The sequence below is a fragment of the Suncus etruscus genome, chromosome 6, assembly GCF_024139225.1.
Source record: "Suncus etruscus isolate mSunEtr1 chromosome 6, mSunEtr1.pri.cur, whole genome shotgun sequence".
Lineage (NCBI taxonomy): Eukaryota > Metazoa > Chordata > Mammalia > Eulipotyphla > Soricidae > Suncus > Suncus etruscus.
Window position 1 is genome coordinate 49751465 of NC_064853.1, and position 26111 is coordinate 49777575.

The 26111-nt window shown below is 44.6% G+C and overlaps 1 protein-coding gene across 1 annotated transcript in view; it reads left to right on the top strand.

The window, feature by feature from the left end:
• WASF2 (WASP family member 2) overlaps positions 1-26111 on the top strand; it is a 103272-nt gene that overhangs the window by 69149 nt on the left and 8012 nt on the right. The window contains exons 3-7 of the mRNA XM_049774805.1: positions 8473-8607; positions 9126-9279; positions 13520-13637; positions 14610-14740; positions 24400-24555. Of these exons, the coding sequence (XP_049630762.1) occupies positions 8473-8607; positions 9126-9279; positions 13520-13637; positions 14610-14740; positions 24400-24555 (694 nt within the window). The remainder of the gene's footprint in view (positions 1-8472; positions 8608-9125; positions 9280-13519; positions 13638-14609; positions 14741-24399; positions 24556-26111) is intronic.

Genomic DNA, 26111 nt, shown 5'->3' on the forward strand with positions numbered 1-26111 from the left:
CTGCATGCAAGTCAAACACCGTACCTCTATGCTATCTCTCTGGCCCCTCCTTGCATATTCTTTTAGATTTTTTTTTTTTTTTTGGTTTTTGGTGACACTCAAGGGTTACTCCTGGCTATGGGCTCAGAAATTGCTCCTGGCTTGGGGGACTATATAGGACACAGGGGATTGGGGGAATCAAACCATGGTTCATCCTAGGTCAGCTATTTGCAAGGCAAACACCCTACCGCTGCACTACCACTGCACCCACCACTCTGGTCCCATTAGTTTTAAACCTATATTCCTGCCAGAGTAGTCTGTCCAAAATGAACATTTCACTTTTTTACTTACATAATTCTGAGATGTTTGAATTTTTAAAAGCTGTTTTGTGTTTTTGTAATTTTAAACATGTTTTTTAAAGTAAGAATACGAATCTGGGACTGGGGACATAGTACAACAGGTAAGGCATTTGTTTTGCATGCTGCTGACCTGAGTTCTCTCTTCACCACTATCATCCCATTTGGCCCCAATTCTCACTAGGAGTAATACCTGAGCGCAAAATATGGAGTAACCCTGAGCATTGCCAGATGTGTTTCAGAAAACCAAAAACCAAAACAAAAAGTCTTGGAGCTGGAGATACAGTAAGGTGCTTCCCATGCACACACTGACCCATGTTCGATTCCTGGCATCCCATATAATATCCCAAACATTCAGGAGTGATTCCTGAGTGCAGAACCAAGAATAACTCCTGAACACCTCCAGATATGGCTCAAAACCATTAAAAAAACAAAACAAAAACTGGGCTGGAGCCGTGCCACAAGGGGTAGGGCATCTGCCTTCCACGTGCTAACCTAGGACATACCGTGGTTTGATACCCTGGCGTCCCCATATGGTCCCCTAAGCCAGGGGCAATTTCTGAGCACATAGCCAGGAGTAACCTCTGAGTGTCACCAGGTGTGACTCCCCCCCCCCCAAAAAAAAAAAAACAAAAACTCAACAAACTTAGCTCCTTTGTCCCTCAGTATGGAGTTTTTTAAGTTCTTTAGTCAGGCATTCAGACTTTTTTTTTTTGAGGCTGGTGGTTATAGACCACAACCAACTGTTCTTCGGAGTTTAACTTCTTGCTCTGTACTCAAGGAACACTCTTGAGGTTCTTTGGGGGATCATATGTAGTGCTCAAACCCAGGCCAGCTATGTGCAAGACAAGACACCTTACCTACCTTACTCTGCTATCATTCTTGCTCCTCAAAAGTTGTTTTAAGACCATTGCTCTTGGGCCGGAGAGATAGCATGGAGGTAAGGTGTTTGCCTTTCATGCAGGAGGTCATCGGTTTGAATCCCGGCGTCCCATATGGTCCCCTGTGCCTGCCAGGAGCAATTTCTGAGCCTGGAGCCAGGAATAACCCCTGAGCACTGCCGGGTGTGACCCAAAAACCACCCCAAAAAAAAAAAAAAAAAAAAAAAGACCATTGCTCTTTAGCCTCACTTTCTATATCCATCTCTATTTTACAAGATTCTATTTCTTATTGGGGCTGGAGTGATAGCACAGTGGTAGGGCATTTGCCTTACACATGGCCAGGATGGTCCCGGGTTTGATCCCTGGCATGCCACATGCTTCACTCCCCCCCCCCCGCCCCCGCCTGCCAGGAGCAATTTATTTTATTTTATTTTATTTTTTTTGGTTTTTGGGTCACACCCAGCAGTGCTCAAGGGTTACTCCTGGCTCTATGCTCAGAAATTACCCCTGGCAGGCACAGGGGACCATATGGGATGCCAGGATTCGAACCGATGACCTCTTGCATGAAAGGCAAACGCCTTACCTCCATGCTATCTCTCCGGCCCCAGGAGCAATTTCTGAGCACAGTCAGGAGTAACCCCTGAGCACTGCTGGGTGTGACCAAAAAAAAAAAAAAAAGAGAAAAAGATTCTATTAACTTTTTTTTTTTTTTTTTTTTTTGGTTTTTGGGCCACACCCGGTAACGCTCAGGGGTTACTCCTGGCTATGCACTCAGAAGTTGCTCCTGGCTTGGGGGACCATATGGGACGCCGGGGGATCGAACTGTGGTCCGTCCAAGGCTAGCGCAGGCAAGGCAGGCACCTTACCTCTAGCGCCACCGCCCGGCCCCTCTATTAACTTTTTTTGTTGTTGTTTTGTTTTTTGTTTTTGGTCCACACCTAGGGCTCAGGGCTTATTCCTGGCTTTGCACTCAGGGATAACTCCTACTCTGGCTCAAGGACCATATGGAGTGCTGGAAATTGAACCCGGGTCAGCCACATGCAAGGCAAACTCCCTACCTGTTATACTACTGTTCTGTCCCCAAATTTCTCTTACTTTTTAAAAATTTAGTTAGGACTGGAGAGATATCTCAAACTACTGAGTGCATACTTTGCATGAAGGTAAAACCAAGTTTAGTCCTTTGGGCACTGCTGGGAGTGACTCCCAAACACAGAGCCAAGAGTAGCCCTCTGGTCACCACTAAATGTGACCCAAACCACTATTAGCCTAATTTTATTAATTTTAAATTGGGAGGCAACAGATGGCAATATTCGAAGTCATTCCCAGCACAGTACTCAGGGGACCATGCAGTGTTGGGGATTGAACTTGGGTCCCTTGCATGTAAAGCATGCACTCCAGCCCACAAGATTCTTTAGAATGGTAAAAAAGGAGGGCTGGTTGGAAAGATAGTTCAAAGACCTAAGTGTATGATTTGCATGTAGGAGGCCCAGATATGATCTCCAGCAGCCCATCATCCTAAATTTAACATAGTCAAGAATTATTCCTGGGCCCGGAGAGATAGCAAGCGGCGTTTGCCTTGCAAGCAGCCGATCCAGGACCAAAGGTGGTTGGTTCGAATCCCGGTGTCCCATATGGTCCCCCGTGCCTGCCAGGAGCTATTTCTGAGCAGACAGCCAGGAGTAACCCCTGAGCACCGCCGGGTATGGCCCAAAAACCAAAAAAAAAAAAAAAAAAAAAAAGAATTATTCCTGGGGCCGGAGCTGTGGCGTAAGCAGTAAGGCATCTGCCTTGCACGCACTAATTTAGGACGGACTTCAGTTCAATCCCCTGGCATCCCATATGGTCCCAGAGCCAGGAATGATTTGTGAGCGCATAGCCAGAAGTAACCCCTGAGTGTCACTGAGTGTGGCCCAAAAACCAAAAACCAAAAAAAAAAAAAAAGAATTATATCAATCATTTGTACTTCTGAGACAGACCAATTTTTTGTTGTTGATTTGTTTTATTTTCAGAACATTTTCTCAGCCTTTGTTCTTTCTGCCTCAGGATCCCTGACATCCCTATCTTCAAGGCCCAGTTCAAGGGTCTCTTCCATCAGGTTGAGTGCTCTTCTTTGACCTCCTATAGCTATTCTATTATTATATTGAAAATTATTTTCTTCTTTTTTAATAGATGGCAATTATTAAGTGCTGTTATCCATTAAACCCTAGTGCCTTACATAGTACCAAGACCCAGTAGATGCTCACTGAATGTTTGTTGAGTGATTTTTTTTTTATAAATTTGTATTTTTACCACCACTTTATGCTAATGCTGCGTAGAAAATGCAAGAAGTAAGGAGTGCTTTTTTTGTGGAGAGTGGAGGAAGCATAGCTGGGAGAGACAGAGTCAAAGAAGACTTTATAGAAAATCATTTAAGGAGCCAATGAGATCCTACAGTAGGTAGGGCTTTTGCCTTATACATGGCCAACCTGGGTCAGGAGTAACTTCTGAGTACAGAGTCAGGAATAACCACTAAGTATCACTGGGAGTAGCCCCAAAACAAAAAACAAACAACAACAACAACAAGAGAACATTTAAACTGGACTCAAGATGACGAGGATCTAGCAGAGAGGGGTAGGAAAATGTGCTTTTAACACATGATGTTGACCTTTCTTATATCATGAAAGGTTTCTATTTGGTAGGGAAATTCTGATTATAGAAGAGATCAGAGCCCCAGACAAAAAGTTATACAGCCTTGGATTGCTCCAGAAACATATATCCAGGTTAATTTTTCCTGAGAGCAATGAGATTGGCAGTTCATATGTTAGGTTGCCATATCATAGGTATTATAGTTGTAGTCACTAGCCAACACTGGAATCAGTTGCTTCTCCACCCAGGAGAATGGGCCTCCTTCCTCCATCCACTTGGGTCATTAGAAAATCATGCTGTAATATTAGGTTTTCAGTGAAGTACTATAGGGCCATGTCACTGGGGAATTCAGACTTCCAGTCAGATTTCAGTAAGAACATTTTAAAAAATCCATTCTTTACCTGTTTTATATATAAAACATTTTGAAGAATTCTTTTAAGGAAAAATGTCTGACTTTCTAGAATGTTGTGAATGTGGCTTACCTGTTATTAATCTTCTAATGGGATAGTGGGTCAGTTTTGATAATCTGAACAAGTAAATTTAACTCTAAGCAAGACACTTAGACTTTTCTCCTATATAAGCATCACACTTCTATTTTTAGAGGTTGGAATAATTTTTTTTCAGGCCACTTCTGGCAGTGTTCAGGTGGTTTATTCCTTGTTCTGTATTTAGGGGTCATTGCTGGCTGCTCATATAGGTGCTAGGGAATCGATCCTAGGTTAGCTATGTGCAAAACAAATGCCTTACCCACTGTGCTGTCCCTTCAGCCCCCAGAAGTTAGAGTCATTTTTAATATGTAACTATAATATCACTGACTGGAATTGTATTTCAAATTTTCTCTAAGCTTATAATTTATCAGTATATTTAGATATTTGCTTCTTAAAAGGTATTTGTTTGTTTGTTTTGCTTTTTGGGCCACACCCTGTGATGCTCAGGGTTAACTCCTGGCTATGCACTCAGAAATCACTCCTGGCTTGGGGGACCATATGGGACGCTGGGGGATCGAATTGCGATCCATCTTAGGTTAGCGAGTGCAAGACAACCGCCCTACCACTTGCCCCACTCCTCTGGCCTGTTTCTTTCTTTCTTTTTTTAAAGGTGTCTGGAGTTGGAGTGATAACAAAAGCTGAGAGGGCTTTTGCCTTGCATGCTGATGACCCAGGTTCTATCCCTGGGTTCTATCTCATTTAGTCCCCTGAACCTGCCAGGAATAATTTCTGAGCACAAAACCTGGGGCTGGAGCGGTGGTACAAGCGGTAAGGCATCTGCCTTGCACGCATTAGCTTAGGACAGACCGTGGTTCGATCCCCCAGTGTCCCATATGATCCCCCCAAGCAAGGAGTGATTTCTAAGTGCATAGCCAGGAGTAACCCCTGTGCGTCACCAGGTGTGACCCAAAAACAAAAGAGAAAAAGAACCAGGAGTAACACAAGTGTGGCTTAAAAAAACAAAAATAAAAAAATCATCTGTGTGTGTGTGTGTGTGTGTGTGTGTGTGTGTGTGTGTGTGTGTGTGTGTGTATTTTGGGGAGCACACCTGATGATAATCAGGAGTTACTTCTGGCTCTGCATTTAGGAATTGCTTTTGATGAACTGGGAACCATATTCAATGTTGGGGATTGCATCAGCTTGACTGCATGCAAGACAAGTGCTCTACCCGCTTGTACTATAATTCCAACACTGTTTTTGTTATTTTACCTGGTGAGTGCTCAGGTTCCTAGCTCTGTGCTTAGGAGTAACCCCTGGAGGTGCTGGACCATCATATATGGTAACAGGAATTTAAACTAGGGTAGGGGGCCAAAGCAATAGTACAGTAAGTAGGGCATTTGCTTTTTATACAGCCAACTCAGGTTTGATCCAGCATCCCATATGGTCCCCTGAGTCTTCCAGGAGTAATTCCTAAGACCAGAGCTAGGAGTGACCATGGGCACCACTGGATGCGACCCAAACAAGGCAAAACCAAACAAAGCAAAAACCAAGGTGGGCTGCATGCAAGGCCATCACTTTAATCCATGTAATCTTTGCACTCCCCTTAAAACTGATATAATTGGGAAGTATAAGAAAAAAAAATCTCATTTCAACCACGTTTAGCTCATTTAATTCTTGAGGTAAGTATAATTTATTTTATTATTTTTTTCTCTTGTTCTGGAGCCATACCTAGCGGTACTAGGACTCACCCCGGGCTCTGTGCTCAAAGATCACTTCAGGCAGTGTTCAGGGGACTGTATATCGTGATGAAGACAGAACTCGGGTTGTACTGTGCAAGGCAGGCACTCTACCACAGGACTGCATCCCTGACTCTAGTACTTTAGTTCTCTGTGCTTTTTCATTTGTTTGTATGTTTGATTGGGTGATTAGGCTGCACATGACTGTGTTAAGGATTTACTTCTGGCTCTGTGCTCATAGACCACTCCTGGCTGGACTCAGGGGCTATATGCTATGCTAGGGATCAAACCCAGGTTGACTGTGCAAGGCAAGTGCTTTACCCACTGTACTATCTCTCTGGCTCCATACAAGGTGGTTTTATAGGAAAATAGGGACTGAAAAAAAAGAAAAAAGAAAAAGAAAGTAGGTTTTTCTTTTTTTTCTTTTTTTTGGTTTTTGGGCCACACCCGGTAACGCTCAGGGGTTACTCCTGGCTATGTGCTCAGAAGTTGCTCCTGGCTTGGGGGACCATATGGGACACCGGGGGATCGAACCTCGGTCCTTCCAAGGCTAGCGCAGGCAAGGCAGGCACCTTACCTTCAGCGCCACCGCCCGGCCCCAGAAAGTAGGTTTTTCAACTTGCACTAGAAATGCTTCTCATTAGTCTTTTGAGTCTAGGAGATCATGGTTGTTTAGATCACAAAACCATTCAGTATGCTAAGACTTGCTCCTTCCTTGATTAGAAACTCCTCATTGATTAAGTTTACCGGCATTTCAAAATAAACAGTTGCTTGATCCTATCTTTCTTTGTCAGGTTACACTGGGAAGGTGAACTGCAGATCACGGGGAAGGTGCTCTTTAGCCTTTTGAACTATTTTTTCCCCTCAAAGTGTGGAATAAGCACAAGTGTAGTTTAGAAACATCAGGGTCTGCTTTAAAAATGGTTCTCAAAGAAATGGTCTTTTGGGTGGGCAAGTCACTTATGCTGCCTTCATCTTGCAAGTTAGAAACTGATAGTACCTTTATTCATGTGTACCACTTTTCTTTCAAACAAGAATGTGCTTTGTGGCTTGGAATGACAATATGGAGGTAGTGTCAGATTGCTGTTATGTCTCTTTGGCTTCAGATTCTCCTTGCATTCCAGAGTTGAAAGTAGGAATTCTTTTCCTTTTCTAAAAAATAAAAGATTGTGGACTGAAACCACTGGTATGCTGTTTTTCAGGGACAGTTTGAAAGTTTCAGCTTTTTACTTTTTCCCTGAGATACAGATTTGAAGGATTGCAACCTAGAGTGAAAACTTTGAAAGTTGTAGATAGGAAATACAGAATAATCTTTTCAGTCAGTAGAAGTTGCAAGTCTCTGCTATGAGTTGTTAAGTTCAAGGCCCCTTGAAGGTACCACAGCTTACCACATCACAGTGGTTCGTGTATTTTTGGAACTTCATTAAGGATGTAACTTCTTACTTTTTCATGTTAATTGTGGCCATCTCCAAGGTTCTTCTAACTCCTAGTCTGCTTTCCAGAATCATTTACAATGTACTTGCACAGAACAGCAAAAGGGCAAGGACTATTGGCAAATGTGCAGACATATTGCCTACTCAGGATTAATACCTTGCACTACACCTTTTGGTTTTATTAAGCCTGTTCTGACTATTCCATGACTACTTAGAGTTTCCTAAGAAGCCTCTGTTAAGTTTAGAATATATGCAGACTGCCCAAGCTATGGAGAATATGTCTGTTTCCAAGAACAGGTATCTTTATATAAGCCAAACCATATTTCTTTTTTTTTTGTTGTTGTTTGTTTTTTTTGTTTTTTTTTTGGGCCACACCCGTTTGACGCTCAGGGGTTACTCCTGGCTATGAGCTCAGAAATCGCCCCTGGCTTGGGGAGACCATATGGGACGCCGGGGGATCGAACCGCGGTCCGTCCTACGCTAGCGCTTGTAAGGCAGACACCTTACCTCTAGCGCCACCTTCCCGACCCCAAAACCTTTTTTTTTTTTTGGGGGGGGGGGGCCACACCCAGTGACGCTCAGGGGTTACTCCTGGCTATGCGCTCAGAAGTCGCTCCTGGCTTGGGGGACCATATGGGACGCCGGGGGATCGAACCGCGGTCCTTCCAAGGCTAGCGCAGGCAAGGCAGGCACCTTACCTCTTGCACCACCGCCCGGCCAAACCATATTTCTTTTTTTTTTTTTTTTTTTTTTTGGTTTTTGGGCCACACCCGTTTGACGCTCAGGGGTTACTCCTGGCTATGTGCTCAGAAATCGCCCCTGGCTTGGAGGGACCATATGGGATGCCGGGGGATCAAACCGCGGTCCTTCCTTGGCTAGCGCTTGCAAGGCAGACACCTTACCTCCAGCGCCACCTACCCGGCCCAAACCATATTTCTTAGGGGTGGCTGGTTGTGTTTGGGAAGTGGGGTGTTAGTAGCCAGTTTTTCTGACCACTGGTATGCACTAGTAACTTGGTTTCTTTTCTCTTTCAGGTAAATATGCAGAGGACATTTTTGGAGAGCTCTTTATTCAGGCAAATACCTTTGCCTCTCGGGTAAGCTCTCTTGCTGAGAGGGTCGACCGCCTACAAGTGAAAGTCACTCAGCTGGATCCCAAGGAAGAAGAAGGTAAGGAAGCTGAGCTCAGCATTTGCAGGCTCTGCTGAGCAGTTTCTTAGGATTTTTTTTCTTGATTTATAAAAAAGTGAGAGGAGAAATCACAGAGACCTCTGGAGTTCTGTTTGAAATGACATGAGCCTGGGTGGTGTAAAGGAACGTTTTTAGCTCTGCCACACCCCCACATACTCCCTTTTTCCCATTCCCCCAATTCCCTCTTTCTCAAGTTCCCCCCTTCTCCAATCGTAATTTGCTACCATAAAAGTACTTGGAAGATTCATTCCTCCTAAGGAGAGGCCTGCTAGATCTGGCCACATAGTAAACCTTTGTGTTGCCTCATTTTGTTCAGTCGTGAAATGGCTGGGCTGCTGACAGCCTTGTGGGGCTTCCCCAGAGGGGGAGGGAAAAAACCTGGCTGCAGACAGCCGCAGCCAAGAAATGCAGCAGCTGAGGCCTTTCCGACTGGTGTGACTCAGTGTTTGCTCAAATAGCCTGTCGTCCATTTTCTAATGCCTTCCATCTTCTCTCAGTGTCACTACAAGGAATCAACACCAGAAAGGCCTTCAGAAGCTCCACTATTCAAGACCAAAAGCTTTTTGACAGAAACTCTCTCCCAGTACCTGTCTTAGAAACATACAACACCTGTGATACTCCTCCACCTCTCAACAATCTCACCCCTTACAGGTAATCTAACTCACTCATCTCTTTCAACCTGTGGCTAAAAAATCCTAGATTGCCTTTTTATTTAAACTTGTTTATATCATAGGACTGAGTCAGGGGATGTTTTTTTCAGAGGATTGTGTCAAACTACTTACTACCTGCCCCAGACTGCTTATGGCAGCAGAAACTAATGTTTACCATCTAACCAGTTGTCATTTATTATTGTTCAGCTTCTGAAATTTGTAGTGAGGATAATATATATTGAAAGTTTGCACCGTATTCATGCGCAGAGTTTAATTTGGTATAAGCCAGGTCCACCTTGGATTCCATCCAAGGAATTTAGTTAATACAGAACCAAAAGGACTTTGTTACAAGGCAGTCCTACAGCATGCATCCCAGGGGCAACATTCTAGCAAGGCTCCCACTTATTCAGAAACCACTAGATTACCAGATGTTTGGGCGTGTGAGTGGGGCCAGCCTTGTGGACTGGCTGTTCAGGGGCCCTGAGGGTCCTTCCAAGGCTTAAGGAGTAATTGGCATTCTTCCAAATGAGTGTCTTTCACTTTGTTTTGAACATCCTCCACATTCCCCTCCACAAGGACCTAACTGCTGCAGCTGGACTTGAGAAGAAAGGTAGCCATTAAGGACAACTTAAAGCCCTTCTCCTCTAGTGGTCTGGCAGTATTATCCCGCAAAAAAGCCACTCTGAGGGGCAGAAAGCAAATACCCTGCTTGCATCCATAAATATCTTTAGAACAGGTAGAAAGTAATTACAGATAGATGGAGGCAGATGTCTTCTGTGAGATAGACATGGTATTCTGCAAAGAAGAAAATGTGTGTGTGTGAAATTCAAGGACACCTGCCTGATTCAGGGAGCCTGGAATAGGTGCATGGTAGCTTCTCACACAAATAGAAAGTAGACAGCATCTATCCTATATTATTATGGTGTGAAATTCTGTTTGCCCCTTGACTTTCATTGGGGCTTTCTGGCATAGCAGGACAGAGGAGGTGACTCTGTGTTCTCCATTGTTTAACCTAGTTAGATTTGGGCAGAGGGGCTGTATTGGGAACAGGAAGGGACTACACACTTGATAACTGTGGAAGGGACATGCGACACCATGTTTATTTGGTAGGATAGGATAAAATTATGATATTAGGACAAGTTGTTTTTTTCCTGTTACATCATTTTTGGGGGTCACACCCAGTGGCGCTCAGGGGTTATTCCTGGTTCTGCTCAGAAATTGCTCCTGGCAGGCATGGGGAACCATATGGGATACTGGGATTCAAACCACTGTCCATCCTGGATCGGCTGCTTGCAGGGCAAATGTCCTACTGATGTGCTATCTCTCCGGCCCCAATTACATTATCTTTTTAAACATACAATATCAGAACATCTTATCTCACTCACCTGGAGTTTGTCTAACAAAAATGGGCAGTTGGGGCTGGAGCAATAGCACAGTTGATAGGTCGTTTGCTTTGCATCGGCTGACTCGGGTTTGATCCCCAGCATCCCGTATGGTCCCCTATGCCTGCCAGGAGTGATTCCTGAGCACAGAGCTAGTAGTAACCTCTAAGCGCTGCCAGATGTGTCCCATTTAAAAAAAAAAAAAAAAGAAAGAAAAGAAAAGTAGGGCCAAAGTGATAGCACAGCAGTAGGACATTTTGCCTTGTACACAGCTGGCCTGGAATGGACCCAAGTTCGATCCCCTGCATTCCATATGGTCCCCCAAGCCTGGCAGGAGCAATTTCTGAGCACAGAGCCAAGAGTAATCCCTGGGCGCTACTGGGTGTAATCCACCCCCCATCCCTACCCCACCCCACCCCCAGAAAGAAAAACTGGCAGTGGTATATTAACTCAGAATAAGATTCAATGAAAAAAATTAGGAACAGGGGCCAGAAGGAGATCATGGAGGCAGAGTGTTTGCCTTCCATGCAGAAGGACAGTGGTTCGAATCCCGGCATCCCATATGGTCCGCCATACCTGCCAGGGATGATTTATGAGTGCAGAGCCAGGAATAACCCCTGAGCAAAGCCGGGTGTGACCCAAAAACCACACACACACACACACACACACACACACACACACACACACACACACACACACACACACACACAGAGCCAGGAATAACCCCTGAGCAAAGCCGGGTGTGACCCAAAAACCACACACACACACACACACACACACACACACACACACACACACACAAAATCAGGAACCAGGATTGTATAGGTTAAGATACTTGCTAGGGGGGGCCCGGAGAGATAGCACAGCGGTGTTTGCCTTGCAAGCAGCCGATCCAGGACCAAAGGTGGTTGGTTCGAATCCTGATGTCCCATATGGTCCCCTGGGCCTGCCAGGAGCTATTTCTGAGCAGACAGCCAGGAGTAACTCCTGAGCACCGCCGGGTGTGGCCCCAAAACAAAAACAAAACAAACAAACAAAAAAAAACTTGCTGAACCAACTCTACCATTGCATATGGTCTCCTCCTATACCACCGGAAGGTATCCCTGAGCACGTAGCCAAGAGTAAACCTTGAGTGTATCTGGATATGACCCTACTTATCCATCAAAAAAACAAGAAACCACTTATTGGGGCCAGAGAGATAGCATGGAGGTAAGGTGTTTGTTTGCCTTGCATGCAGGTCAGTGGTTTGAATCCTGGCATCTATTATGGTTCCCTCAGCCTGCCAGGAGTGATTTCTGAGTGTAGAGCCAGGAGTGACCCCTGAGCGCTGCCGGGTGTGACCCAAAAACCAAACCAAAACAAAACAAAACCAAAAAACCACTTATTTTAGTGGCCAGAATAGTAGTATAAGTATAGGGCATTTGCCTTGTATGCAGCTGACCTAATCACGATCCCTTGGTTCCCATATTGTACCCTGAGACCTGCTAGGAGTAATCCCTGAGCATAGAACCAAGGGTAAGCCCTGACTACCACCAAGTGTGGCACAAAAATAATAAACAAATAAAATGTGTGTGTGGGGTGTTGGGCTACACCTAGTGGTGCTTAGGGGTTACTCTTAGCTCTGCACTTAGAAATTACTCCTGGCAGGCTTGGGGAACCATATGGGATGTTGAGGATCAAACCGAGGTTGGCCATGTGCGAATGCATGACCTGCTGTGCTATTGCTCTGGCTCAAAAAACAAAAAACATTTACTTTTTTGAAAAATGAATAAGTCTTAAATTGGAAAATATTTCTTTTTTTGTTTGGGCACACACCTTGTGGTGCTCAGTGCTTACATTGTATTCAGGAATTACTTCTGGCAGAGCTTGAGGTATCACATGGGATGCAAGGGATCAAACCCAGGTCAGATATGTGCAAAGAAAGCACTTTTCTTTTGTACTGTTGCTCTGGCCCCTCGAAAAGCTTTGTATGTGACAGAATGGAAGACCAGAAATAAAGACCAGGAGTAATATTCAACTGAATATCCAGGGCTAGGTGCTTACTTTGCAGATGGCTGACCAAAGTTTTGATCCCCAATATCAAAGATCTTCTGAATATTGTGAGGTATGGTCCAAACAACAACAAAAACAAAAACATGTTGTTTTTTTTTTTGGAAGGTGAGAGATGGAGCCAGACCGCTATTCCAGCCATTGTTGAGTCTGGTAGATACTCTCAGTAGATGCCCCTGTACTTAAGAGGCCTGGTATTCAGATCTTGTGATCTTAAAACATATTGCCCACTTCCCACTGGGGCCCCCTTGTGGTTGGGGACAATGTTGATCTAGAAGGGAGCAAGAAGAAAGAAGTACTGTGGTATTTGCAGAATAGCAGCTGCATGCATAAGACTATATATAATATATATAATATATGTAAGTGCTCACATCTACATAGGTTTCGGGGAGGTGCTTTCTAGCTGCTCCTGATTTGGGGAGAGAGTAGGAAGAGGACTGTAAGAGAACTAGTGGCAAAAGTTTTCTTTGATGTGCCACAAAATCCAGATATCCTCAGGGAGATAGCGATGGCCGAACCGATCATTAGAAATAATCAGGTTTCCTGCTGCTGTGGCTCATTTATGCCCTGATCATGCAGATTTTTACTAGGACCTGAAAGTCAGGCTAAAGTTCTTTAAAAGCCAGGTAAGTGAAAAGGTGCCACACAGGTACATTGGGATTCCAGTGTGGGAAAAGAAATATACAATCGATTTGAATGGCTTCTTGATTCCTTGGTGTAAAACTGCTAACTGGTAGGTGTTTGGAATATTGGATTTGGTTGGGAGCTCATCTGTCTTCTGACAGCTACTTGTCTTCATTTCTATCCCAGGGACGATGGGAAAGAGGCACTCAAATTCTACACAGACCCTTCGTACTTCTTTGATCTTTGGAAGGAGAAGATGCTGCAGGACACCAAGGATATCATGAAAGAGAAGAGAAAGCACAGGGTGAGGGGAAAGAGGCCTCTGTTCTACACATCAGTAGGCACGATTGTGGAGGGGGGATAAAAAGGAAGCCAGTCTTATGTGAAGTAATCATTCTGAGTGGCTGCTTGCTTGGATGCCAGGTGAAACTCTTAAAAAAATGTGTCCACTCCAAGTACAACCAAGATGAAAGTATAAATCACACCAAAAATGTGTTTGTCCCCCCCAGCGCTATTAACAATTGAGTGTATTCAGGCTGAGTTTTAGAAATTGACTTTTCTATTCACCATTTATTTCTCTTGCAATTTGCACCTGACTCTGCTGGACATTCAAGCTAGGCTAGTCCCTTCCCCGCCAGTTTTGCAGCTCATTTCTCTGAGATCAGCACAAGGCTCTAGTGTTTGATTTGCAACAGAATCAATTTAACACCTTCACTACTGACTGGGTGGGGTTGGAGTGGAGACCTATGTCCAGTTTTAGGAAGTACCCCTCTCCTTAGATATAGCATTGGACATACCAACTGCAATCTCACAGTCCCATTAGCATGGCTGCTGGGAGGCCTCAGAGAGTGTCAGGAGCTAGTGTTGCCTAGCAGACTGAAGGATTCTTCCTTAGATGTTTTGAAAACTATTTCTTGTATCTGTCCCAGATATCAATAGCTATCATTACTTTTCATCTGTGTTGACTGGCCTTTGACGTAGAGCAAGTAAATAACTATTTACTTATTTTCTAACAATTGGCACCACCCAAAGACATAATGAATTGTTCAGGTGGATTCTCATCACTAGAGGTGTTTGAGTATGGGACTGAGTAAATGTGTTTGAGTTCAGGAGAAAATTTGAGTTCCATATCTACTACGTCACTTCAGACTCAGTAATTCTATAAATTCTATAGTTACTATACTACTATAGTTACTACCTAGGTACATCCTTTCCTGGCTGTGTGTCCATGAAGGTGAATGGAATTTTAATGAACTTTTTATTTCTTTTATTCTAGAAAGAAAAGAAAGATAATCCAAATCGAGGGAATGTAAACCCACGTAAAATCAAAACACGGAAAGAAGAGTGGGAGAAAATGAAGATGGGTCAAGAATTTGTGGAATCCAAAGAAAAGTTGGGGACTTCTGGGTAGGTGATATTTTGTTCTGTTGGGGCCCAGGACTCTGGGACAGCAGTTTGATTGATGTGCTGTGACATCTTTCATACTTCCTAACGGCTGACTGTCAGGCATGATCAGTACCACTATTGACCAGCTTCTTTAAAAAGCATCTCTGTGGGGGTTGAAGCAATAGCACAAAGGGTAGGGTGTTTGCCTTGCATGCTGGGTGCAGTCCCCAGCATCCCATATCTCAAGCCTGCCAAGAGGTTTCTGGTTTAAAGCGATTTCTTTTTTTTTTTTTTTTTTTACTAAGTGATTTCTGAGCACAAAGCCAGAGTGCTGCCCTGAATGCTGCTGGGTGTGCCCCTACCCCCAAAAAAACCCTCAAAATTAAAATAAGAATAAAATAAAATGCATCTGTCTGAGCCACTGTGATAGTACAGGGCGTTTGTTTGCCTTGCAGTGCCTTGCATGTGACTGGTCCATATGGTCCCCATGCACCCAGGGGTAATTCCTGAGTGCTAAGCCAGGAGTAACCCCTGAGCACTCCCAGGGTTATAGTCTAAAAAACAAAACCAAAGTAATAATAAAGTGCATTATCTCCAGGCAAAGAGATGATATAGTGGATAAGATGCTTGCCTTGCATGTACCCAACCCAGGTTTGATTCCCAGCACTCCACATGGTACCCTGAGCACCACTGGATGTGCCTCCACAATAAAATAAAGTGCATCCATCTGGTGATTCATACATGTTTCAAGGGATAGAGTAAATGCCTTGAGAGTGTGAGGACCTGGGTTTGAGCTGCAGTATGACACCTGGAACACCTGGAACTAGAAATGGACCTCACTTCTAACAGTGGAAGAAAAACTGCTAAATGAGTCAAGACACTCAGTAGTTTAACTGTTGTTTTATTAGTTGATAGATTCAGATTTCTTTGTACCATACCTTATGGTGTTCAGGGACTACTCCTGACTCAGTACTTGGGGGTTGCTCCCAGCAGAGCCCAGGGGACCATTGGTGCCAGGGATTGAGCTAGGCCACTGTTTTGTTTTGTTTTGTTTTGTTTTGGGGCCCCACTCAGTGGTGCTCAGGAGTTACTCCTGGCTCTGTGCTCAGAAATCACTCCTGGCAGGCTTGGGGACCATATGGGATTCCAGGGATCAAACCTAGGTCCTCCCAGGAAGGATGAGAAATGTCTGATCTGATTCAAAGGTGTTTTTCTAGTGTCAGGATTGTGAGGCAAGTGCGCTGTCACTGAGCCACCTTCTGATCCTAGAGACTCAGCAGTTTATTTTATTGGGGGATGGGTGGTACACCTGGAGGTACTCAGGAGTGACTCATCATCATGGTGTTCAGGAAATGTATGTGGAGCTTCGATTTCAAACCAGGGTCAGCTGCTTGCAAGGTAAGTGCCTTACCCCCTGTATTATTTCTCTAGCCTGAAACTTACTGATTTAAATGAGGTGATTGGAGTTTTTTGGAAAAGAAAACCCATAGCTTCTAGTGCCCTTACCATGTCAGATGCTGGAATATGGAATGAAAGACAGGAAATACAGGAATTGCTCCAGAGCATTGATTTAAAGGTTGAACCTAAGAGAAGTTCACATGAGTAGAGAGAGCCTGCCAGGCAGGGTATTTGTGCACCAAAGTAACTTTTCAATCTGCCTTTGTCAGTCTTGAGAGAGAGGCTAGCCAAGGAATTGAGAGTAGACCTCAGAGATACTGTGGGAAAGTTTGTTCAGCCAGTATTAAGGCTATAGATCTCCATGGAGAAATAGTAGATGTCATTCTGACCTCATTTCCCAATACCAAATCACACTGGATGTGTGTGTGTGTGTATGTTTATGGTTCTAAGCTTGTTTTGATGCATATCCTGGTGTTCAACCTGTTTGACACTCAAAGCCAAGTCACTGTGACTGCTTGGCATGAATATCACCCTGGTTTCTCCCTGAATACATTGCATCCTGATTGTCAGAGAATCTTGCCAGCCCATGCCAAGTATCTGTGAATGATAAAAGGAAAAAATTGAGTTGTTCTTACTTCTGAGAGTAACTGCTGTGAAATCATTTTTTTGAAGGATGGGGGATTTGATTTGGGGCTATACCTAACAATGCTTAGGAACTTGAATGCAAATATACATTATGCAAAACATAATGTATAATGCTCTTGAAGCATCTCTTCCACCCTACCATAAAATTCTTAGAAATTTTTCTTTTGGAGAAAGAGTCACACCTGGTAGTGCTCAGGTAACACTCCTGGTGAGACTCAGGAGACTATTTGGAGTATCTGGAACCAAATCCTGGTCGGCCACATTCGGGGCAAGCACCTTACTTGCTGTATTATTTCTCGATCCCTAATAAGCAGACTTTTTGTTGTTTTTTTTTGGGGGGAGCCCCACACCTAACAGTACTCAGGACTAACTTCTAGATCTGCACTCAGGAATCACAGCCGGTGGGCCTCCGACCATATGGGGTACCAGATATCGAACTAAGTTAGCCACATGCAAGGCAAGCACTCTGTTGTTCTATTGCTCAAGTCCCCTAAAAATTGGTATTTATATCTTATAATGGCTGAGGAGATAATAGAGCTAGTGTGTATGCTCCATGTGTTGGAGCTTGATTCTGTCAGGTTCTGTTCCTAATGCCTATTCACATGGTTTTCCAGGCCCTACCAGGAGAAACTCTTCCTCCACCCCACAGCCTGTTGGAAGTTGCCCTTAAGCACTGCTAAGTGTGGCCAAAAACAAACAAAACAAACTGGAAAGGGCTGGAGTGATAGTACATCAGTAAGGCATTTGCCTTGCATGCTGCCAACCCTGGACAGACCCAGGTTCAATCCCTTGCATCCCACATGGTTCCCTGACCCTGCCAGAGGCAATATCTGGTCAAAGAGCCAGGAGTAACCCCCAAGCACTGCCAGGTGTCACCTGAACAATACCACCCCCCAAAAAAAGGTGGAGAGATAATATAGCAGAAAGGTACTTGGCACATAGTTACTGACCCAGGTTTGATCCCTTAGCATAGCCAGGTGTGAAAAACTAAACAAAAAGCAACAACAACAACAACAACACACACACACACACACACACACTTGTTTTAACAGGTTTAAGAAATTAGTTTGGAGGGCCACAGTTTGCCTTGCACATGGCCTACCCAGGCTTGCTCCCTGGCATCCCATATGGTTCCCTGAACCCTCCAGGAGTGGTTTCTGAGCACAGAGTCAGGAGTAATACCTGAGTGTTGCCCACTGGCCCAAAAGCAAGGTAAAAAACAACAAAATAAGAAAAAAATGTTGAGGTTTGGAAAAAAAGTACAGCAGGTAAGATGTTGCATAAACAGCCCTTGAAATGGTGCTGGGTGGTGGTGGATGGTGATGGAGGGGTTGATGGAGGGGCCTTTCTCCTCCAGCCCAGGCCACGTGTCTCCATCTCCCTCCAGCCATTGGGTCTGCAAGTTCAGGATAGCGTCAAGGAAATCATCCACAGACAGGTTCCAAGAGTTATCTAGCTTTATTCATGCCCTAGCCACCACATGTGTGGCCTACAATCTTAAACCTATTTAAGCATGCTCTCTTCAGCTTGCCCTGCTTCTTCCTCCCTCTCTCTTGCTCAATCCCCCCCCAATGCCCTTAGGCCAAACCTTTTGTTACCTACCAAAGACCCCTCCCAGAAATGGGCAGGTCTTATTAGCAGGTAAGGTTACAGGAAGAATGAGGGATGGACCAACAGTAAGACACTTGTCTGACACACAAAAAGACTCAGTTTTGATCCCCTGCACAGCATAAGTCTCCTAAGCAGGATTAAGCCCTGAGTATGGTCCCAAAACAAAAACATAAAAAGAAAAAAAATGGAAGAAAGAAAGTGAGGGAAGAGGGCCCGGAGAGATAGCACAGCGGTATTTGCCTTGCAGGCAGCCGATCCAGGACCAAAGGTGGTTGGTTCGAATCCTGGTGTCCCATATGGTCCCCCGTGCCTGCTAGGATCTATTTCTGAGCAGACAGCCAGGAGTAATCCCTGAGTACCGTCCGGTGTGGCCCAAAAACAAAACAAAGGGCCCGGAGAGATAGCACAGCGGTGTTTGCCTTGCAAGCAGCCGATCCAGGACCAAAGGTGGTTGGTTCGAATCCAGGTGTCCCATATGGTCCCCCGTGCCTGCCAGGAGCTATTTCTGAGCAGACAGCCAGGAGTAACCCCTGAGCAACGCCGGGTGTGGCCCAAAAACCAAAATGAAAACAAAACAAAACAAAACAAACAAACAAAAAAAAAACTGAGGGAGGAAAGGAGATAAGTGATAAGAAGATAGTCTGAAGTTATAGTGAAACAACCTAGGTTCAATCCTTAACATCCTACATGGTCCCTCAAGCCTGCCAGAGCTATGCCTGAAGACAGAGCCAGGAGAAAGCCCTGAACATTGCCAGTACCCTCCAAGAAGAGATTTATTCAGGGGCAAGAGAGATAGGTAAGACACAGGCCAACCTAGATTTGATTCCCAGCACCGTATATGGTCTCCTGAATACCACAATGAGTGTGCCTTAAGTATTGTGAGGTGTGGCTCAAAGAAGAGAAAGGAAGGGGCCGGGAAGGTGGCGCTAGAGATAAGGTGTCTGCCTTGTAAGCGCTAGCCAAGGAACGGACCACGGTTCCATCCCCCAGCGTCCCATATGGTCCCCCCAAGCCAGGGGCAATTTCTGAGCACTTAGTCAGGAGTAACCCCTGAGCGTCAAACGGGTGTGGCCCAAAAAACCAAAAAAAAAAAAAAAAAAGAAGAGAAAGGAAAAAATTAATTTGTTCTAAAGATAATAAAAGGCTGGAAAAATAATACAGTGGTTAAGTTATTTGCCTTGGCAGTCAAACCTGGTTCAATTTTCCTAGCACTACATATGGTCCTAGAATATTGTCAGAATTGATCCCTGAGCACAGAGCCAGGAGTAAACCCTGAGCACTGTTAGATCTAGCCTAAAACAAGCTTTTTCTTGTGGGGAGGGGGTAGGGCTACACCTGGCTATGTGCTGAGAAATCACTCCTGGCTCGGGAGACCATATGGGACACTGGGGATGGAACCCAGATCCAACCTGGGTCAGCTGTGTGCAAGGCAAATGCCCTACCACTGTTCTATCCCTCCGGCCCAAAACAATCTTTTATTTATTTTTTTTTGTTTGTTTGTTTTTTGGCCAAACCCAGTGATGCTCAGGGGTTGTAACTTGGCTATGCTCTCAGAATTGCTCTTGGCTTGGAGGATGCCTGGAGATCAAACCGTGGTTTGTCCTAGGTCAGCATGTGCAAGGCAAATGCCCTACCATTTGCACCACTGCTCTGGTCTCCCAAAACAATCTTTTTAAAGTGGTTTTTGTTTTGTTTTAAATTTTGGGGCCACACCCAGTGATTCTTAGAGGTTACTCCTGACTCTGTGCTCAGGAATTCTTCCTGGAGGGAATTGAGGAACCATATGGAATGCCAGGGATTTAGCCCAGGTTGGCTGGTTGCAAGTCAAGTGCCCTACCTGCTGTACTAGCTATCCAGTCCCAAAAGAAATTTTAAAGAGTAATGAAGATGGAGGCTGGAGTGCTGGAGCAATAGCACAGCGACATGGTGTTTGCCTTGCACATGGCAGATCCAAGATGGACCAGGGTTTGATCCCTTGCATCCCATATGGTCTCCGAGCCTGCTAACAGCGATTTCTGAGTGCAGAGCCAGGAGTAACTCCTGAGCACCACCAGGTGTGGCCCAGAAAACAAATAGAAAAAAAGATGGAAGCTAGAGACTATAGTTTGTATGCAAGGCATTGCATAATTTAATTTCTGGCATTACATGGCCTTCCAAGCCTCTCTGGATTTAGCCCTGGAAATCTCTTAGCATTATGAGGGTGGCCTTGGTGGTTCCCCAGACCTGCAGCACCCTAGTAGCACTGTATCCTCAGGCCCTCTTCTGTGAACTACCAGCCCAGATGACTAGATAACACCTGGAATGTTCCCTGAGCCCTCTGAACACTGCATGGGTGGCAAAAAAAAGGGTGGGGCAAGGAGCGAGGAAAAACACAACTATTCTGTGTGTAGGGAAATTAGCCCTCAAGTTTCCTTTATAACCTTCTCACTAAAAAGGGTCCATGTTGGGCCCGGAGAGATAGCACAGCGGCGTTTGCCTTGCAAGCAGCCGATCCAGCACCAAAGGTGGTTGGTTCGAATCCCGGTGTCCCATATGGTCCCCTGTGCCTGCCAGGAGCTATTTCTGTTTTTGTTTTTGTTTTTGGGTCACACCCGGTGGTGCTCAGGGGTCACTCCTGGCTGTTTGCTCAGAAATAGCTCCTGGCAGGCACGGGGGACCATATGGGACACCAGGATTCGAACCAACCACCTTTGGTCCTGGATCGGCTGTTGCCAGGAGCTATTTCTGAGCAGACAACCAGGAGTAATCCCTGAACAACGCCGGGTGTGACCCAAAAACCAAAAAAAAAAAGGGTCCATGTTATTTTGTGGCCTCATCCTGTTCAGATAGGCTCTTACGATAGGTATATTGATTCTAAATTTGTTTGAATTTTAATTTTGTTGAGGAATGAGGCCTGGTAAAAATGAGATCTTTGGGGCCGGGTAGGTGGCGCTGGAGGTAAGGTGTCTGCCTTGCAAGCGCTAGCCAAGGAAGGACCAGGGTTCGAGCCCCCGGCGTCCCATATGGTCCCCCCAAGCCAGGGGCGATTTCTGAGCACATAGCCAGGAGTAACCCCTGAGCATCAAACGGGTGTGGCCCAAAAACCAAAAAAAAAAAAAAAAAAAAAAAGAGATCTTTGTCTATTTTGGGCTACACTTGCCAATACCTAGGGGTTACTCCTGGCTCTGCACTCAAGAATCTCTCCTAGCAGTGCTCCAGGAACCATATAGAATGCTGGGGATCAAACTCAAGTCTACTACATGCAAGGCAAGCACCTTACGTGTTCTACTGTCTCTGGCCCAAACTTTCCCCATTTTGTTTTCCAAAAGTTTAGGGATCAGGAGCCAGAAAGGTAGTGGCAGAGGGTTGGGTATTGCCTTGAACACGACTAACTTAGGTTCAATACCCAGCGTACTATATGGTTCCCCAAGCACCACCAAGAATAATTCTTTTTTTGAGCCACACCCAGTGACACTCAGGGGTCACTCCTGGCTATTCACTCAGAAATTGCTCCTTGCTTGGGGGACCATGCCGGGGGATCGAACCGCTGTCTGTCCTAGGTTATTATATGCAAGTAAAATGTCCTACTACTTGTGCCATAACTCTGGCCCCAAGAATAATTCTTGATTGCTGGGTGTGACCCAATAATAAAAACAAAAGTTCAGGGATCAGAAGGCATATTTGGTTTATGAGGGTATACTTGTTACTAAATTTGTAAAAAGATAGGCTAAGGGCCCTGAGAGGTAGCACAGAGGCGTTTGCCTTGCAAGCAGCCGATCCAGGACGGTGTCCCATATGGTCCCCCGTGCCTGCCAGGAGCTATTTCTGAGCAGACAGCCAGAAGTAACCCCTGAGCACCGCCAGGTGTAACCCAAAAACAAAACAAAAAAACAAAACAAAACAACAAAAAAAGGATAGGCTAAGCTTCAGGGCTCTAGGCCTTGGGAGATTTTGCATTAGAGCATCATTTGATTTTGGTTAGTTCCCTCCAATTCTCTAGTCCCTCAGGTCTGTGTTATGTGAGATCTTTAGAGCCCAACAGTGGTGAAAAAGAAGTGGGAGGTGTATCAGAATATGGCTTGTTTTGCTAGCTTCATATGTTTGTAGTTGTGTGGAAGTTTATTACTGTTACACCTAGAGCAAATTCACTCATGGCCTACTGCTCTGAGGATCGGTTTTTCTGAGCAAAACCCACCTTGCTACCTTTTTAAGTTTGCTTTTGTTTGCTCTTTATGGCCACTCCTGATGTTGCTTGGGAGACCATATGCAGTGTCAGGGTCAGCCATGTGCAAGGCGAGCGCCTTAACCCCTATACTTTCTCTCCATTCCCTGGCTGCCTGCTTTAATCTGCTGTTCATTTTCTTTGAAAAGAGACCTGGCAGACTCTATCTAACCACCACACAGCAACTTGCATTTGTCCTCAGCATGGTTTTGCAATCAAATGCCTCCTTGGCCTTTGAGCACTCCAGAGGCTTGCCGACCTCAAAACCAGGCTGTGTGCCAGTCACGTGTTTGCAGCTCAGTAGCCTTGGGGCTTGGCTTTACCCTTTGCCACAAGACAGACTTTGGGATTTGGGCATTGGCTGCTCCTAACATTTGGGAGGGAATTTAAAAGAACTGCTGGATTTGACAAGGCCAGCTCTGAGAAAGAAACAGCATGGCTTTCATAATCTGGGTTGAATTCCATTCCTACAGACAAACCAGCAGAAATATCTGGGCGAGACATAGAAGGAGAGCACTCATTTGTGGGGTATTTAAAAAAAAATATTATGGTGTGACTATCCAAAGACAATAGAAATGAGGACCAGGAGGGGAGCAGTCCATGGTAGGAAATAGCCACAGATAGTAGGGGGAGTGCAGTTAGGGCAGTGAAGGGACCACTAGGATAATGATTGTTTGAAAATGATCACTCTTAACAACTGGGTACTGAAAGGAGATAAAGTGATATACATGATAACCCTTCAATAATAATATTGCTGACCACAGTGTCTAAAAGGGAAAAAAATAAGAGAAAGAAAAAGAAGACATATGTCTGCCGCAGGACAAGCAAGGGGGAGTATAGGGGAACTGGGGGCATTGGTGGCAGGAAATGTGCACTGGTGAAATGTGTGGTACATTGTATGACTGAAATTCAATCTTTTTTTTTGTTTGTTTGTTATGTTTTTTTGTTTTGGGGCCACATTCAGCGGCTCCCAGGGATTACTCCTGGCTCTGTGTTCCTGGCAAGGTTGGGGAACCATATAGGATGCCAGAATCAAACCCTGGTCCATCTCAGCTCAGCTGTGTGCAAGGCAAATGCCCTACTGCTGTGCATTCGCTCTGGTCCCTGAAATTCAATCTTGAACAACTTTGTAACTATATATCTCATGGTGATTCAGTTAAAGAATTTATAATAGCAAATAGACCCCTGAATATAAAAAAGAAAAAATATCCTGGTGATATTGAGCAACAGAATATTTAATCCTAAACTAAAATTTCAATATCACATGATACATGGTGAATATATATATATATTTTTTTTTTTCTCTCTAATAGCTTTTGTATCATGTGGCACTTTTCTGGGATCTCTTTCTTTTGTTTTGTTCTTGGATTGCACTCAGCGGCGCTCAGGGGTTACTCCTGGCTCAGCGCTCAGAAATCACCCCTGACAGGCATGGGAGACCATATCGGATGCCAAGTTTTGAACCACCGTCCATTCTCGGTCGGCTGCATGCAAGGCAAAATGCCCTACTGCTGTGCTATCACTCCGGCCCCCTTCTGGGATCTCCTTTAAGAAAACCTAAGGGTCTGTTCATTCTGTTCATTCTTTTTTTTTTTTTTTTTTTTTTTTTTTTTGTTTGTTTTTTTTTTGTTTTTTTGTTTTTGGTTTTTGGGTCACACCCAGCAGCACTCAGGGGTTACTCCTAGATCTATGTTCAGAAATTGCTCCTGGCAGGCTCAGAGGACCACTGTCCTGCATGCAAGGCAAATGCCCTACCTTCACGCTATCTCTCTGGCCCCTCTGTTAATTCTTTTTAAATGACTTTTGGCATTGGATTCATTGACAGGTATCCACCCACCATGGTATACCAGAACGGCAGCATCGACTCTGTGGAAAACGTGGTTTCTGGCAGCTACCCACCACCACCACAGACAGACTCTACTTCTCCACCTTCTCCTTCCTTCTCTGAAGACAGCTTGCCTCCCCCACCAGCAGAATTCAGGTAAATAAATGGTGGTATTCCTTTATCTTCCCTCATTAGGTCACTTACTCAGAAAAACAGATCCAGACTAATAAAAATACAGTTTCTGGGAGACAGAGCAGTGGCACAAGCTGTAGGGCATTTGCCTTGCCTGCACTAGCTTAGAACGGACCCTGGTTCGATCCCCCAGCCTCTTATATGATCCCCCAAGCCAGGAGCAATTTCTGAGCGCATAGCCAGGAGTAACCTCTGAGCATCACTGGGTGTGGCCCAAAAACAAAACAAAACAAACAAACAAAAAATATATATAGTTCTTGGTAAATCTGTATAGTTCATAGAAATAACTAATTTTGTCATGTTTGCAAGATGACCAGGATTATGCCAAAAATATTATGTCACTTTATTCCCACAAGGTTTTGAGATAGGTGCCCTTTTTGCAAGTGAGTAAATGATTAGGCACAGAGAAGTCAGTGAAAATAAGGTCACACAGCCATTAAGTTCTCCATGGTTGGATGGGCCCGGAGAGATAGCACAGCGGTGTTTGCCTTGCAAGCAGCCGATCCAGGACCAAAGGTGGTTGGTTCGAACCCCGGTGTCCCATATGGTCCCCTGTGCCTGCCAGGAGCTATTTCTGAGCAGACAGCCAGGAGTAACCCCTGAGCACCGCCGGGTGTGGCCCAAAAACCAAAAAAAAAAAGTTCTCCATGATTGGAAAACAGGTCATGGACTGGAGTGGTAGCATAGTGAATAGGATGTTTGCAAAACAAAACAAAAAAACAAAAGAAGTAAAGCAGATCAGTTTGACTCAAGAGTCTGTGGGGTTTTCTTTTTTGGGTTGAAGGGAGTTTATTATTATTATTGAGGCCATTACCTGTGTAAGGGTTACTCTTAGCTCTGCACTCAGGAATTACCCCCTAGTAGTTCTGGGACCATATGGGATACCAGGGATTGAACCCTTGTTAGGCCTGTGTAAGGAGAGCATCTGTGTAAGGTGAAACTGTATTCTTTTTTTTTTTTTGGTGTTTGGTTTTTGGGCCACACCCAGTGAGGCTCAGGGGTTACTCCTGGCTATGTGCTTAGAAATTGCTCCTGGCTTGGCGGACCATATGGAACGCTGGGGGATCGAACCTCGGTCCGTCCTAGGTCATTGTGGGCAAAGCAAACACCCTACTATTTGTGCCACTGTTCCGGCCCCTAAAGCTGTATTCTAAACTAGGTATCAGCTATTTCTGACTGGATGGAGTTACCAATTTATCTCTTTGTTTTCCTTAGTTTTAACTAGTATGAAACAAAGTGGTGTAATTTGCTATCCTTAAAATATTTTTTTGATTTTTTATTTTTATTTTTTTTTATTTTGATCAGAGTGGCTTACATCTCTTTCACATTAGTATTTTAGGTACATATTAACATTGAATCAGCAGGGAAATATTTGATTTATTTTTGTCCTTAAAATATTTAACTGACACTTTGAACAACTATCTAGGAACCTAACAGTCACCTTTCTCTTTGTTGCGACTGATTTATTTCATTGCTGGGTAAAAATCTGTAGGAAGAGAGGCCGGATAGATAGTACAGCA